Raw genomic sequence first — 17363 nt, 5'->3', positions numbered from 1 at the left:
ATGCTCTACTCAGTCACCAAACCTTGTCAGTAATGGATGGGATGTCCCGGTGAAGCTTTGAACTTGTGTGCGAAATTGTCAGAGTTCCTATTTTTGTCCGTGTCTTCTTTATCCTCAGTATCCGAAATTAAGACCTCCAAAGAAGCGTGTGTTGCATTAAATAGAAGGAAATATTTAAAGGAAAAGGCAGTCTTCTCAGGATTTTTCAAAGGGGGGGTCACAGAGGCTAATCAGCAGATCACCATCCGGGTATCGCCGACTATATATGGTTTATACCGCTGCTCTCCCTCGCGTATCAGCGGGCTCAGTAGTATTATCACGGCATGAAGGCCCATATTAACTAAACACAAGAGCGGTTGACGAAAATACTTTACAAAAAAACAAATTTTAAAAAAGTGGGCTTTTCAACAATGGCTTTTACGGCCAAGATATTGTCATGACGTTTTCGCCCACCTGAATATTGCCGGTAGGTTGTTTGCTCAAAAGAAGGCCTACCAAGGGGGGGGGGGGGGGTCACGGGCACCCCAGGACCCTCCTAGCTACGCCCCTGGAACTTCTAACATGGCAAAGTTGTCACGTCCCTCGCTCATGGACGTGCGTAACATCAGGATTCATCTGACATTCATCGGCAACTGAGTTGTTCGCTTCACTGACTACGACAGCTTACAATCAAGTCTTCAGCCATAGTGTCGTCAACTCGTGAAATACTTTGCTCATAAATTGTGCTTATTAATTGCTCATGTACTACATAGATCGATAATTCTCTCTTTGAGTTCACGAAGCGGCCCCGGCGTTCCAAACCTGACGCTCACAGTCATCTTTTAGCGTGAACCTACCGTGAACGGCGTGAGGGTTTGTATGCAAGGTGAGCATTTCGCTGAGTTTCCCAGCGCCAACATCATCAACTGACTTAAACTCGAACAATAAAAAAAATATAGAGTGACTCCTATGATCGAATCGCTTCGAACAACGCAAATAGCCTTCTTCAGGTTCGCAACGCCTTCTGGGTTTCTGGGGGGGTGGAGACGAGGTACAAAAAGTATTCGTGCAAGGGTCCGTGCAAGGGAAAATCCTATAAAATCATTTGTGAGAACATCGTTTCTTGGTACCAGACCCTCGTGTCTTCCCTCCCCCGGGAGGCCGTTTTTCTGCACCGACGACCGAAAATCGAATTTATAACCGGGCCGCAGAGGCAGACTAGTAATATCAATTTTTTCATTTTACAGTTTGTTATTTTGGTAGACTGTTTGGGGCTGCGCAGTTTCCAACTAATGACGCAATGGGTGGTGAAAGCCCCTAAGGTGAAAGAGAATTTAAAATACACCACTAAGTTGTAACTGCACTTAATGTTAACAGAATTAGCGACTGAGAAGACGTAGTGGGAACCCGAGGCTTCTCCGCATGCATTCGCCAATAGATCTTGCTTAACACTTGAGAAAGAAAAGACTTGAAAAACAAAAAAACAATAGCTCAAGTGAAACCCTTTCCATCGCAGATACAGTTGAAAAGTAGAAATGTAGGGCTCATTATGCGATAAACTGTGCACCTGGGACGATGTATCCCCTATAGCATAAACCGTGTCTAACACTCTCTGTGCCAAGTATAATCTTCACGTACTGTATGTTATTAGTACTTACTCTGACTGAACCAAGACTTGTCAGTATATCCACCAAATATGTAACTACCAACTTGGACGATGGTTACAGTGGGACCCTTTCCATCACAGTTGCTGTGGAATGTTGACGACGCCCACCCATCTGTTTTAGCGTGCCAACACCTCACAAAGCTGCTGCGACCTGGACTCTGAACGACTGGGTCTAAATATGAATTCAGCTGGCCCAGGTACTTGCTATCAAGGCTGCCAAGAATACTGGATGAAGTGAGAGCACCTAAAAATATAAACAAAAATCGAAGAAAAGACAAAAACGTTTGCTATACTTATAATTCATGTGGACGGGGTAGGAGACCGTAAGTGGATACCTTTTTTCCAGTAATGGGATTGGTTCCATCGAAATAGTCAAGTGTGCTGCGCAAATTGTGCCATATTGATCGTGTGACACGCGCTGTTTTTTTTTTTTTCGAGGGCGCAAAATAGCGTCGGACAGAAATTACCTCTGTAGGAGATGAGTGAATTCCAGTTCTGTCATCATTGCCTCCACTGAAATTGAGGTAAGATCTTGAGGAGAACCTCTTTAACAATAACTCTAAATGTGAGGACTGCGGTGAATATAATTCTGCTTATGTTCATCACCGTAGTAAGGGTGTTTTTGACAAATCCAGTGACGAAGCGATGTCGGAGATGTTGTGAAATGAATTTAATAGACCGTTTTAGCAACAGAACGAGAACGTCAGTTGACGACGGCGCGCACAAATCAAACAACCGGCTTGACCAATGGCAGAGCGACAAATTAGATACCGGAAGTCGCGTTTAGTCCTTTCCGTGCGCTTTACCTTCGTCAACTGACGTCCCTGTTCTGTTGCTAAATCAGCCTAATATCCCTGATCAGACGAAACAAAAAACTTGCGGGCAAAAGGAGGGCGGAAAGTTAACGACGACAAATATAATTATATCTAATCTTCCTCAAATGCATCTTTGAATTCAAGCACCTTCCGTGCAGATGGTCCAACGGGGACTCTCGACATTTGGGCTAAGCTGTTTTTTTTTTTCTTTGTTATATATACAGATTTAAAGTGGCGTTAATTGTTCTAAAAATAGCTCATTTGACTACCGTGTGGCACGAAATTTTTACGGGCTCTAATTTTGGCGATTTTGGCGATTTTTCCAGCGATCCGCAAAAAAAGAAGTTCCTGCAAATAAAAATTACCGCAGGCAGGTTTCCCGCAAAAATTTACTCCAGACTAAGAAATCGGGTCCGTTAAATTACAAGATGATGTCTCTTTCGTTCAGAAACAAAGCGGTATACAATGAAATCTGGTTTTACTGTATGATTTTTTGAAAATGTGTATTTCTGTTGCAAGTACTCAATAAAAACGAAATTGTGGCTGCTGTGTGGTCAGTTATCTTAAGGCACAAAAACAGTCTAATATTTAGCGACGTGGTACAGGGAACGACTAACATTGTGCTTATTTAACCACTCAATATGGGTTATATTATCTGCTTTGCTGATAAATTATTAAATTCCGAGAGTTGTTTCGAGGACGTACAAGAATTATGAAAAGTAGTACTACAAAATGAAATGTTACTACATCGCAAATGATGCAACCTATGATCCGCAGGTGTTTCAAGTAAGGTGTTTCAGTAAGACTCAGCCCCCTCCCCCCCCCCCCCGGTTTAGTACAATAAGTATGTTGATTATGTAATTAAAGCAACTTCATTTACTTCCACTTTTTCTTAAGTCCAACAAAAACGGAAAAAGGACATATTACTTATCCTTATCATATTTACATATTTTAAAGTATTGGGAAAAAACAGAAAAAACGAAAATGGTCAGGAAAATCGATCATTTTTTCGTTTTTCTAATTTTGAAGTTAAATTCAAAAATACAAAAAAAACTGTAAACGGCTAAAAGCGATATTTTGTTATTTTTTAATTTTTTTGGCGTTGTTAGAAAATGAAAATTTCCGATTCCTAACTCATTTTTCTATTTTTTCGTTTTTCGCAAAAAAAAGAAAACGGAAAAATGAAAAAAATTATATTTATTCGCACCATTTTTTCATTTTTCCCACTGTGTTCAAAAAATGAAAAAATAGAAAAAAAGCATACCTATCGCCTAATTTTCCATAATTCCATTTTAATAAGAAAAATGAAAAAATGACAATTGTTGCGAGCAATATTTCCTCTTTTTTTTGATGAATAGAAAACTTTAAAATGATACACCCTTTTAGACAGGCTTTCATTTCAAGTTTTATTTTATTGAAAAATGGCGCAGAAAAGTAACAAGTTATGAATATTTTAACGGTGACGAAAAGAGAAACCTAATTCATATCCACTTTCGACTGACTAATTTGGTCAGAAGATTTAGACAGGTTCGGCGGAGATGTTGGGGGGGGAAAGGGCTTTAGTTTCCGAGATGCGGACGTAGTTCCATTCACTTTTAAGGTTGATTAACTTTTTCCGTACCGGCCGTGGAAATGAAGAATATTAGAAAGGGTACGAGGGAGGAGGAGAAGGCGTGAAAATTGGTACGGGAAAGGGGGGGGGTTAACTCAACGGTTTTCATGCCAGCAACACTATGGTCCAAGCACAAAAAAAGCGGTTCGTGAGAGAGATTAAGGGGAAGGAGTTAAGAAGAAGGTCGTTGAACAGTCACATGTACAAAATAAATAAAGAGCACGCAAGTAAAGAGGTCAGACCCTTTTAAATGAAATAGATGCTCAAAAGTAGACAGCTTAGCCTGCCGAAATAACGGATCTTGCCGCAGAACGGGTGTTTTAGGATTGCAAGAGTAAAGTATCTTGAATTAATATTATAGAGGACCAACATCACGGGGCACCCAGTATACACTCGCGGGAGAGAAGATCTTAATGCTCTGGCCCATACATTTGCTCATTTATTTAAACGTTGGATAGCGACGATCCACCGGATAAATCACTATTCAGCGGCCTGATAATTTTTTATGTATTTTAGGGAAACCAATTACGTTATCCACTTGACAGTCATTTATCCAGCGGATAGCGTTATCCACCTTTTAAGCAACTCAGCCCTGGAAAGACGAGAGCAAAGATCGCTAATGACGGGACACCCATGCGACAAGTATGGGGAAACGTTCCACAGTTTGAATACAAAGGGAACACTTTATGGTGACGCAATGTTAGAACAGGTCACAGAGTGAGTCCTAAGTAATGAGGTAAAGGAATCAGCTAATCAAATCCAAAAGTGAATGAAACTACGTTCGCATTCCGAGAACTAAAGCGCCCCCATCCGCCCTCCCCATCCCACGTCTCCGCCGACCCTGTGTAAATCGTCTAACAAAACTAGTCAGTCTAAAGTGGATTAGGTTTTTCTTTTCTTTATTGGTAAATGTTCATGATTTGTCATTTTTCGTCGCTATTTTTCATTAAAACAAAAGATGAAAAATTGTCCGTTTTTGTTTGTTTGTTTGTTTTCTATTTATTGAAAAAATGGAAAAATTATCCGCAACACTTGTCATTTTTTTCATTTTTCTTGTTAAAATGGAATTATGGAAAATTAGGCGATAGGTATGCCATTTTTCTATATTTTCATTTTTTGAACACAATGGAAAAAATGGTGCCAATAAACAGATTTTTTTTTTCATTTTTCCGTTTTTTTATTTTTGGGGAAAAATGGAAAAATAGAAAAAAAGTTAGGAATCGAAGATTATTTCATTTTTCGACTATTTTCAAACAATATCGAAAATTTTAAAAATATATATATCGCTTTTAGCCGTTTACACTGTTTTTTGCATTTTTGAAGAGGGCTTCAAAATTAGAAAAATGAAAAATGATCAATTTTTGTGACCGTTTTTCTTTTTTCTGTACCTTAAAATATGTAAATATGACAGGGATAAGTAATATTTCCTTTTTCCGTTTTTGTTGGAAAAATGAAAAATTAGATTAGCCGAAGTGTGCGCGGACCGACGGGCTTTAGTTTTCGAGATGCGGACGTAGTTCCATTTACTTTTGAAGTTGATTAACTTTTCTCGATTTCCCTGAAGGTTTGAGTTGTCGGGAGTTGACTGTGGATGAAAGCAGTGGGAAAACCGTACCGTACCTGCCGTGGAAATGAAGAATATTAGAAAGGGTGCGAGGGGGGCGGAGAAGGCGTGAAAATTGGTACGAGAAACGGGAGGTTTCACTCAACGGTTTTCATGCCAGCAACACCATGGCCCAAGAACAAAAAAGGCGGTTCGTGAGAGAGATTAAGGGGAAGGAGTTAAGAAGAAGGTCGTTGAACAGTCACAAGCACAAAATAAATAAGAGCACGCAAGTAAAGAGGTCAGACCCTTTTAAATGAAATAGATGCTCAAAAGTAAACTGCTTACCCTGCCGAAATAACGGATCTTGCCGCAGAACGGGTGTTTTAGGATTGCAAGAGTAAATATATAAAATATTATGGAGGCCAGACAAGGCGAGGCGCCTGGTACACACTCGCCGGAGAGAACATCTTAATGCTCTGGCCCCATACATTTGTTTAAAGGTTGGATAACGACGATCCACCGGATAAATCACTATCCAGCGGCCTGATAATTTTTTATGCACTCTAGGGAAACCAATTGCGTTATCCACTGGACAGTTATTTATACAGCGGATAGCGTTATCCACCTCAGCCCTGGAAAGACGAGAGCATAATTCGCTAATGCCGGGACACCCATGCGACAAGTATGGGGAAACGTTCCACAGTTTGAATGCAACAGGAACACTTAATGGTGACGCAATGTTAGAAAAGGTCACAAAGTGAGTCCTAAGTAATAAGGTAAAGGAATCAGCTAATCAATTCCAAAAGTGAATGAAACTACGTTCGCATTCCGAGAACTATATCGTAGCATGTAGGTAGATAAATTCGGGGATACCATGGCAACACTGTGAACCGACCATTCAAGAAAGCAATATCATCTGTTCATTAAACTCTTTCTTGGGTATTTCAATTTTTTTTTTCAAATTTTACCTAGGGCCCGACATTCTTTTATTCACATTCTTACGTGTCAGGTTTAGTCCTCTCGCCTTTCTTAACCTTCGCTCCCGTTCTTGTTTTCCCTTTCAAAAAAACAACGAGTCCCATAATTAAGCAATAGACCACACTTTCTATGGGTTTACCGGCGTGATAACCGACGCGGGATGTTGGGAGAACACGAGAAAAGCTTGTAAATCACGAGCCGAAGGCTCGTGATTTACAAGCTTTTCGAGTGTTCTCCCAACATCCCAAGTGGGTTATGACGCCGGTAAACCCATAGAAAGTTGGGTCTATTGCTTTTATAAAATAACTTTTAGTAGAATGGATTCTTTTAGGCAAAAAATGTGGTTTTAGGACGGTGATCAAGTCATGTCTTCTCTCTAAAGTCATCATAAGCCAATCATGACTCACGATTTAATAGCGCTGAACTTTTTCAAAACTCAGTTCAGTCAAACAACAAACAGCAGCACTTCAAAAAACGAGTTTTTGCACTCATTACATGATAACTTATGAAAGCCCGAAACTCTGACATCTTTCATCATCGTTGGCAGCTTCTTTACAACCTACAGCGGCCGATTTTGTACCATATCTTGATCAGAGATCTCTTTTTGGAACAATTTCTTTCATTAAGGAATTTAATTTTGACATAAAATAAATCAAAAATGCTAAAACTATCCGTTTTGTTGCTGGTTGGCACATGGTTAAGTTTTCCTGGAGACTTTCTACACCAGAAATTCACACAGTTGTTGTCTTTCTCTGCGATTTGGCATCGTCGTGAAATGTAAACTGCTTTCCAGCTTTGTACTTTATTACTTCTAAAGCTATGGCAGTAATAAAATGTGGAAACCAACGCTTTTGATATTAAGAAGGGCTGGGTAAGTAACTTGTTCTGTTTTTTAGCCTTTCTAAAATCATTGTTTGCAGATCAATAGCCGGTTTTGTTTATGGCTCGTGGTCCGGATGTCTTTTTCTATGGGTTTACCGGTATAATAAACCATAGGTTTTTGACCAATCAGACCACGCGTACTTATTTCATAAAATATCATATACTACAGGAGCCTATAGTCATGGGATCCTGAACATTATCATTCCTTTTTATTTATTCCCAATCCTTTCTGTGGCAGGTAGAAAAACGAATTATTGACGCTTCGATTGGATTTTCCTTTATTGTAAAATCTCTCACCTTCCTCCTGATATAATTTTCTATTTATGTCATTTTTGTTGTTGTTTGACGATTTTTAGTATATCTTCTGTGTTTCTAGGATTTTAACATGAAAATCCAGGCGGGCAGCTGCAGTTGAATCCCCTTTTTCGGTCTTTGCATGTTCCGTTGTTTACACAGGGACTGCTCTGACACTCGTTTATATCCGAAGGAAATATGATAAAAGATTACTTACAAATAAATATGTGTGTGTTATTGACAAAGCGTGTTATTAGCCAAGTTCTTTTTCGTCTTTTTTTTGGGGGGGGACCGAGATCAATACAAATACAAAACTTATGGATCCCAGGGGCCGCCCCATGATAACGTACGCAGCATGTTGGTCAATATCATTTTATGTCGGATGGTGTAGGATCCGTGTAAGAGTTAAAATTAGTCCATATCATGCATATCACCCGTCTGCATTCATAACCGTCCGGCAACATTAGGTGTTTATGAGCATTTTGCATTTTGGCGGTAATGCAATGTAAATAATAGCAAAAAAAGTATCTTACCAATTTCGCATCGGTTGCCGGTAAATCCTGAAGGGCAATTGCAGTTGAAGCCATTGATTAGGTCGATGCAAGTTCCGTTGTTCAAACACGTGTCGTTATCACAATCATTTATATCTGCGAGAGACAGTCACAGGTATTTTAAAAAGCTTATTAAAAAATACTTTCTAGCTGCACATTAGACTTCAACAAGAGCTAAAACACAGCTAGAAAATGTAAACTAGTTTTTTCTAAAGTTACCTGGAGAAATCTGTCTATAAAGCAATTCATCACCAATTATGTGTTCTGTATCCTCTTATAGAAATTGTAATTCTAGGTTATAAAATGCCAGGTCTCTGGAAAAGTTCAGCGTCAAACTTATTCGCCGACTTTTTTTTTTATTATTATTATTACAATGGGCTGTTGAACCCCCAGTTTGTTCTTGTAACCGTGATTAGAAGCCAATAAAAATACCTAAAATTTTAATTACAAAAGCTTTATAATGTTTAGCGAACAGTCCCGGACAAACAGGGGCACCCAACGAGAATATAGTTCAAAACCACTTAAACATAGCATTGTTAAACGTATTTTAGTATTTAAACAGTAGATATAGGCATATTTTTATCCCCTAAAAATTTTTTATCTGTTCGGATTTCCTAGCTGAAAGTCTGGTGATCCGAAAATTATAGGGATCAAAACTTACCTTTTCGAAAATTTCAGCCAGAAAAAGGGCTCCCGAAAATTCTAGGTGACCTTTTTAGGGTAAAAATCCCTTGAAAATAGGCAATTATACCATTTTTTAGATGTTCGAAAATCCTAGGAGAGGCAGGCAGGCAAGCAAGAAATTTTACAACAAATGTTTCGAAAATTCTAGATATCAAATCGTCTTCCGAACAGACATTCTTCCGAAAATTGTCGTTGGGTGCCCCTGGACAAAGGGGGAAGCGGATTGCATGACTCAACAGCAGTTTGTTTACATGTTCAAAAAAGATGGTTTCTCTTTCACTAAATACCACCGTCCCCCCCCAATTCAATATTGGGATATTACAAAACAGTGCGGGCATAAACATTTATAAGTGTATACTGACGCTAAAATTAATTTATTTGTCACCCTGTTTAGCTCTAAAGTACCTTGGAAGCGGCTAGAGCACTCAGGAACTAGAGAAATTGCGAAATTCTAAGTTATAGCGCATTGTGAAAATTTGCATTATTTTATCCCGATAAAATTGTCAATAGAGCCTATTTTTAACAATACCTTGTTGGCCACCAAATTATTACAGCTGTCACAAATTTATCGTCTTCCAAGAAAGAAAGGGTCATAAATCTATTCGTGTTCTTCTAAGGCTGCCAACCAAATCGTTGTAGTTTGACGTACGTACGAGTCAATGAAATTTGTGTAAAATTTCACTTTACCGGAAGTCGATTTTGAGCTCCGAACGGGCAAAATGAGTTTTCTCGAATTTTAACAAAAGAACACGTTATTTGGGAAAACTAACTACAGCATATCTCATTACTATTAAGGGTTATCGATGAGCCCAAAATGAGCGAAATTCGAATTTTGAACAGTCGATTTTGGTCGATATTTATAGACAGTCGCTCTCAACGGAGCTAACCAATTTCACATCGAGTGCCTGAAAATCCTGGCGGGCAGCTGCAGTTGAATCCCCTTTTTCGGTCAGTGCATGTTCCATTGTTTACACAGGGACTGCTCTGACACTCAGTCGTTTATATCCGAAGCAAATATGATAAAAGATTACTAACAAATAAATCTATGAGCGTTATTGACAAAGCGTGTTATTAGTCAAGTTCTTCTTCGTCTTTTTTTGGGGGGACCGAGATCAATACAAATACAAAACGTATGGATCCCAGGGGCCGCCCCATGGTAACGTACGCAGCATGTTGGTCAAGTAACAATATCATTAACATGTCGGATGGTGTAGGATCCGTTTAAGAGTTAAAATTAGTCCATATACATGCATTCAGCATTCATAACCGTGCATTTTGCACTTTGGCGGTAATGCAATGTAAATAATAGCAAAAAAAAAAAGTATCGTACCAATTTCGCATCGGTTGCCGGCAAATCCTGAAGGGCAACTGCAGTTGAAGCCATTGATTAGGTCGATGCAAGTTCCGTTGTTCAAACAAGTGTTGTTATCACAATCATTTATATCTGCAGGAGACAGTCAAAGGTATTAAAGCTTGTTAAAAAATACTTTCTAGCTGCACATTAGACTTCAACAAGAGCCAAAACACAGCTAGAAAATGTAAACTAGTTGCTCTAAATTTACCTAGAGAAATCTGTCTATGAAGTAATTCATCACCAATTATGTGTTCCGTAACCTCTCATGGAAATTGTAATTCTAGGTTATAAATGCCAGGTCTGGAGAAGTTCAGCGTCAAACTTATTCGCCGACTTTTTTTTTTTTATTACAATGGGCTGTTGAACCCCCAGTTTGTTCTTGTAACTGTGATTAGAAGCCAATGAAAATACCTAAAATTTTAATTACAAAAGCTTTATAATGTTTAGCGAACAGTCCCGGATGAAGTGGGAAGCAGATTGTACAGCTCAACAGCAGTTTATTTAAATGTTCAAGAAAGACGGTTTCTCTTCCACTAAATACCACCGTCCCCCCAATTCAATATTGGGATATAAAAAACAATGCTGGAATAAACACTTTTAAGCGTATACTTACGCCAAAATTATTTTTTTTGTCACCCTGTTTAGTTGCAAAGTACCTTGGAAGCGGCTAGAGCACTCAGGAACTAGCTAGAGAAAAACACTCGACTACGTCTCGTGTTTCACCCTACACTTCTTTCGTGCTCTGGCCACAGAGCAACAGAACAACAGAACAAAACAGAGCACACTAAAAGGTTTCTTTATTTGTTAATTACTGGCAACATTGTTTCAACTAATAGTAATTCTTACTCGTTTCGCAGTTTTTTCCGGTGAATCCTTTCACGCAGATACACTTATATCCATTTTCCTTGTACGAGGGAACGCATTTACCAGAACTCTTACAGGGGGAATTGTCGCACGAAGACTACACAGAGGAAAGCACATAGCTGTAAGTAACGACTATTGAATGGCAAAGTCAAAATATCAATTAACCCGACAAGATGGCGACCATTGTTGGTGACGTTGAAGGCCTCCAGTAGCGCCACCACCCATAAAATACACCTCATCTTGTTAAGAACCAAAGGCTTTCCACTAAAGGTAAAATCGTTTCGAAATACTGCAACATATCAAAGACTCCGGAGAGGGGTTCCATCCACCCATCCCTCCCCCCCCCCCCCCCCCCCCCTTGTACCACGGCGCGGGTATGAATCTGCGTGTACGTCCGAGACTTGCGCAGCGTAAAAGCAAAACAGAAGTCACACAAGAAAACGATGTTCCCTTTGCCTTCTTTTTCTGGCCCCTTCATTTTCTCGTTTGAGCTCTTTCTTTACGAAACTCAACAAAAAACATACCAAAATTACCAGGCTAGGATCGCCCCATGTAAGGGAATCTTTTCCTGCCACACAGTCCAAACTAAACTTTGCCTAAGTCCATCTGCTAAACTGAAAAAACAGTTCTAGCTAGGCCTCCACCTGTGTACCAGGATTTGAGTACGTGCCATGATATATTAGCCTGTCAGAAAAGGCCGTTGTGGATTTGCCAATCAGATTGAAAGGAAATTCAAAACGCATATCCGGTTTTTGGCTGAGCGTTTTGGGGGCTCAGAACAAGGATATCGGCGCTGCTTTGCAGACCTTACTAACCGGGGTTAAATTACGTCTGCGACGCAGACTAGGGAATCCAAGACAGTCTTGGTACTTGGTTCCAGCCTTTGTCAGTGGAACTTCTATTCTGGGCCCGGTTGCATAAAACGCCTGTAACAACTACCGGTATACGTACGTGCACTCGTAACTTAAGTGAGTTTCATTAAATCACTTAAGTGGGCACTTAGGGAATTCACTTAAGTGGTTGCACTTACGATCTTCGTAAGTGTTCACTTAAGTATCGTTTATGCAACAGAAATTGCGAGTGTTGCGTAAAACTTTTTTTTACGGGAAAAATAGCATGTAAAATTTACGGGACCTATGTAGATCCCGTATCGTTACTGTTTTTACTAAAATTAAAGAGATCTATTACTGAGAAGTGAAAAAAAAGCTTTTTCTTTGCGTAATTCGTTCTTATGCAGTTTATTAACCTCCGATGTACACTTAAAGCCGTCGTTGAGAAAAAAGAAGAAACAATCAAGACATTTCCGTAGATATTGAAGTAAACAACAACAACAATGTATTTATTTAAAGAAATATAAAGTTTACAATACTTCATGTCCTGCAAATAGCTATAATGCTAATCTAGGCAGGACAAGACTTTAACTAAAGGCGTTATTAAATTACATAAGAAAAAAAGAAAAGAAGAAATACAAAAACATACAGAAAGAAACACCTTACATATGAATTCAAGTACAAGGGATTTTGTTATTTGAAAAAGACTAAAATTACAACCGGAGGTATATGCAACATATCAGGTTAACTTCACAAAATATTCTATTAAATAATTAACATTCAAATAATTATCTTCATTACCTAGAACATTAACGAGTAGTGATTTAATTTTTTTACAAAAATAAGAAACGTTGAGAGTCTTAACAGAAAGTGGAATAGAATTCCAAATAGACACACCGATTCTAGTAAAAGATTTTTTCAGTTCTAGAGAATTTGACAGAGAAGCATTCTTTTGCAGATAATCGCGTATTATAATGATGTTTTGTATTGATTTTCGCAAACTTATCGAGAAGACTTTTAGATTGCATGCAAATTTTATTTCAATGAGAGACTTACAAGTGGTCGAAACGACTAGACACTTTCTTTACATTCACCAATGGTTAGCTTAAAAAAATAGAGTGAGTCATTCTAATAAAGTCGGTTATATCAAAGTTACGTGTGCCCTTAAGTGAGCACGTAAGTTACCGTGTAAAACAGAAACTTTCGAGAGTGCTAAGTGCGTTCCATGCATGCAACTGGGCCCGGTTGCATAAAACCTACACTTAAGTGCCCACTTAAGTAGGTCACTTACGAATCCGTTACGGGTACACTTACGGGTGTTGCATGAAACGCACTTAGCACTCTCGTAAGTTACTGTTTTACCTGATAACTTACGGGCTCACTTAAAGGCAAACGTAACCTTGATATAGTACTTTATTAATGATTATTATTCATTCAAAATATTTCCCCGATTCTGATTGGCTAAAAGCAAACGTTTAATTCACTATAACCAGTTACTGATGACCAAATTTGGAAGAATTTTGTGTTTAACGAGGAAATGACGTCAAAAATGCAGCGTTCGTGCAGGTTAAGGCACCGTTAACCGAGAAGACCTGGGGACGAGGTTGAGTTGTTTTGATTGTGGAAACAAAAATGGCGGTCATTTCACTCGTTTCAAGAGTAAGAACTAGGCGAAAAAATAGCTAAAAACATGGCAAGAACAGCAAGAACACAACTCGAGGGGCGACTTCTGCTATTTGGAGAATATTTGCGGAGCTGAACAAACCTAAACGTGCACTATCGAAGATGAACTTAACATCGATGGATCGTTGGAGGCAAGCATGTTTTAGCCATGTTTTTAAACTAGGAATTATTTTGAATGAATAATAAAACAGTTATTGAATTCGGCTTTCGTATCATATGAAGAATTATGCAGATCTCGGAGGGTGTTATCCGCCTCGGCCTACGGCCTCGACGGATAACACCCTCCTCGATCTCCATAATTCTTCGTAAGATAGTCAGCCTCACTCATTCATTGTTAATTCACTCTTTTTTTATGCTAACCATCGGTGAGTGTAAAGAAAGTTTTAAGTCGTTTCGAACACTTTAAGCCTCTCAAAAAATAAAAAAACTTTGCATGCAAACGTTATATTTCTTCAATATCTACTGAAAATGATAGTTCTTCTTCTTTTTTCACAAATCACAACGTCGGCTTTAAAGTGCACATCAGAGGTTAACAAAGCGCATTAGAACGAATTACGTAAAGAAAAAGCTTTTTTTTCACTTCTCAGTAAAAGATCTCGTTAACTTTAGTAAAAACAGTAACGATACGGGACCTACATAGGTCCCGTAAATTTACTTGCTATTTTTCCAGTAAAAAAAAGTTTTATGCAACATCCGCAATTTCTGTTGCATAAAAGACACTTAAGTGAACACTTACGAAAATCATAAGTGCAACCACTTAAGTGAATTCCCTAAGTGGACCTCTTAAGTGACTTCATGCAACTGACTCAAGTTACGAGTGCACGTACGTATACTCGTAGTTGTTACGGACGTTTTATGCAACCGGGCCCAATCGGACTCTGGGCCCGGTTGCATAAAACCTGCACTTAAGTGCCCACTTAAGTAGGTCACTTACGAATCCGTTATGGGTACACTTACGGGTGTTGCATGTAACACACTTAGCACTCTCGTAAGTTTCTGTTTTACGTGGTAACTTACGGGCTCACTTAAGGGCACACGTCACTTTGTTATAGTACTTTTAATTATTAATTTGACTCACTCTATTGTTTTAAATTAGGTTAACCATCGGTGACAGTAAAGAAAGTGTCAAGTCTTTAAGCCTCTCATTCAAATAAAGTTTACATGAAATCGTTATTTTACTTCAATATCCACTGGAAATGTTTGTTGTTCCTCTTTTTTCTTAATGACGGCTTTAAATTGTACATCAGAGGTTAACAAAGCGCATTAGAACGAAATTACGTAAAAAAAACCAATTTTTTTTCACTTCTCGGTAAAAGATCTCGTTAACTTTAGTAAAAATAGTAAGGATACGGGACCTACATAGGTCCCGTAAATTTACGTGCTAATTTTCCCGTAAAAAAGGTTTTATGCAACACCCGCAATTTCTGTTGCATAACTGACACTTAAGTAGATACTTACAAAAAATCGTAAGTGCAGCCACTTAAGTGAAACCCCTAAGTGGACCACGTAAGTGATTTAATGCAACTCACTTAAGTTACGAGTACACGTACGTATACCCGTAACTGTTACGGGCGTTTTATGCAACCGGGCCCTGGATTCTGGATTCCAATCGTTAGTGAGTTTTCAGATTTCTCGAGCGGTATTCCGGATTCCAAAGCCAAGGATTCCGGATTCTACAAGGAAAGTTTTCTTGGAGACCGGATTCCACAATCAAAAATTTCCAGGATTTCGGAATCCGGACTCGCTTACATGGAACGACTAGGAAATGTTGTTCGGCGCCTTTACTACTGCGCCTACATGTCACGATTTGTACAAACCTTTATTTGGTTCTGGTCTAGGTTTAAGGATTAATCATTTTTAAAAGCCCTGATATCCACGATACAAATTCTCTCTAGACTGATCGCTAAACATTTCGTTTCTGAATTAACCTAGAGAATCCATTTAAAGACCAAGTATTTTATATTTCTAGGTAATCATTTCGTATATTGGTTCTTTTCGAAAAAGTGGTCACCTGTTAAAACTGTTAAAATTTAATGCTCATGGCTGTTACAGATTGTAGTACGGCGTCGATTTGCTAGTGAAAGATAGCTGAGCTTAAAAAATAATAATAAAATAAAGTCGGAAAGTTTCAATGCTAGAAATAGGGTTACGTTTAAGGAAAAATGCTATAAAAAAGACGAAATACAAGAGGTTTCATAATTACTCGTGGCGATTGTGGTTTTTATTTCCGTTGCCATAACAATATCCTGCGATTGGCACAGGCAAACTCTTAATAGAGCAAGTAGGTGTTAGTGGGCGGGAAAAAAATGAGAGAGGTGGATTAAGTGTCCTGGTCTTAGTTAATGTAGCTAACTCAAACAAGAGCATCTGATTTCATTGAAATACAAGTTCCCTGAATTTTTATCAGACATCAGCTAACCACAAATATATTCGACGATCGTGTCGATGTAGCCGTAATGACATTTCCTCCTTTAAGAACGACAAACAACATGTTTTACATCACTTAGCAAGGATCTCATTTACGTGGTTTTTAAACAACTGAAGGTTTTATATGTAGAAATGGAGGCAGAATTCAAGACTTACTTTTACTTCACAATCGAAAATATTAAATAATCAAGCCTCCATGTGCCATCACCTCTCGTAAGCGACCACCTCCAATAAGCGACCATCTATCTAAAACACTAAATTTTCCCAGTCAAGGACTTAAAGTTGAAACTTCCCGTAAACGACCACCTCTCGTAAGCGACCGCGACAACATTCTAGGATGGCGATTTTAGAATTTTCCATTGTTTTTATAACCACATTTAGGCGACCACCTGATATAATGGTCAGGGGCCGGTTGCATAAAAAGCCCGTAACAACTACGGGTATACGTACGTGCACTCGTAACTTAAGAGAGTTGCATTAAATCCCTTAAGTGGTTCACTTACGGAATTCACTTAAGTGGCTGCACTTACAATTTTCGGAAGTGTTCACTTAAGTGTCGTTTATGCAACAGAAATTGCGGATGTTGCCCAAAAACTTTTTTTACGGGAAAAATAGCACGTAAATTTATGGGACTAATTTAGGTCCCGTATCCTTACTGTTTTTACTAAAGTTAACGACATCTATTCCTTAGAAGTGCAAAAAAAGTTTTTTTCTTTGCGTAATTCGTTCTAATGCGCTTTGCTAACTTCTGATGTACACTTTACAGCCGTCGTTGAGGAAAAAGAAGAATAACAATCATTTTCAGTAGATATTAAAGTAAAATAACGATTGCATGCAAATTTTATTTCAATGAGAGGCTTAAAGTGTTCGAAACGACTAGACACTTTCTTTACACTCACCGATGGTTAGCTTAAATAAATAGAGTGAGTCATTCATAATTCAAGTACTATATCACACTCATGTATGGGGGCATCATTACTCATTCCTTCATTACTTGTAAACTGCACCCAAGCAGTCTGGCAAAGTCTCCCAACCAGTGTTGTAAATTATCCCTGAAAAAGCCCTGAGGGGAGCGGATAATAAGATATCTACAATTTACAAAGTTACGTGTGCCCTTAAGTGAGCCCGTAAGTTAGCCCGTAAAAAGACACTTATGAGAGTACTAAGTGCGTTCCATGCAACACCCGTAAGTGTATCC

The 17363-nt window shown here is 38.7% G+C and overlaps 1 protein-coding gene across 1 annotated transcript in view; it reads right to left on the bottom strand.

Annotated features, from left to right (window-relative positions):
• Positions 1 to 17363, bottom strand: part of LOC140938867 (uncharacterized) — a 145910-nt gene that overhangs the window by 41820 nt on the left and 86727 nt on the right. The window contains exon 6 of the mRNA XM_073388393.1: positions 1638 to 1891. Within this exon, the coding sequence (XP_073244494.1) occupies positions 1638 to 1891 (254 nt within the window). The remainder of the gene's footprint in view (positions 1 to 1637; positions 1892 to 17363) is intronic.

The sequence above is a fragment of the Porites lutea genome, chromosome 5, assembly GCF_958299795.1.
Source record: "Porites lutea chromosome 5, jaPorLute2.1, whole genome shotgun sequence".
In the NCBI taxonomy this organism is placed as follows: Eukaryota; Metazoa; Cnidaria; class Anthozoa; order Scleractinia; family Poritidae; genus Porites; species Porites lutea.
This window is presented reverse-complemented; position numbering and strand designations above follow the sequence as displayed.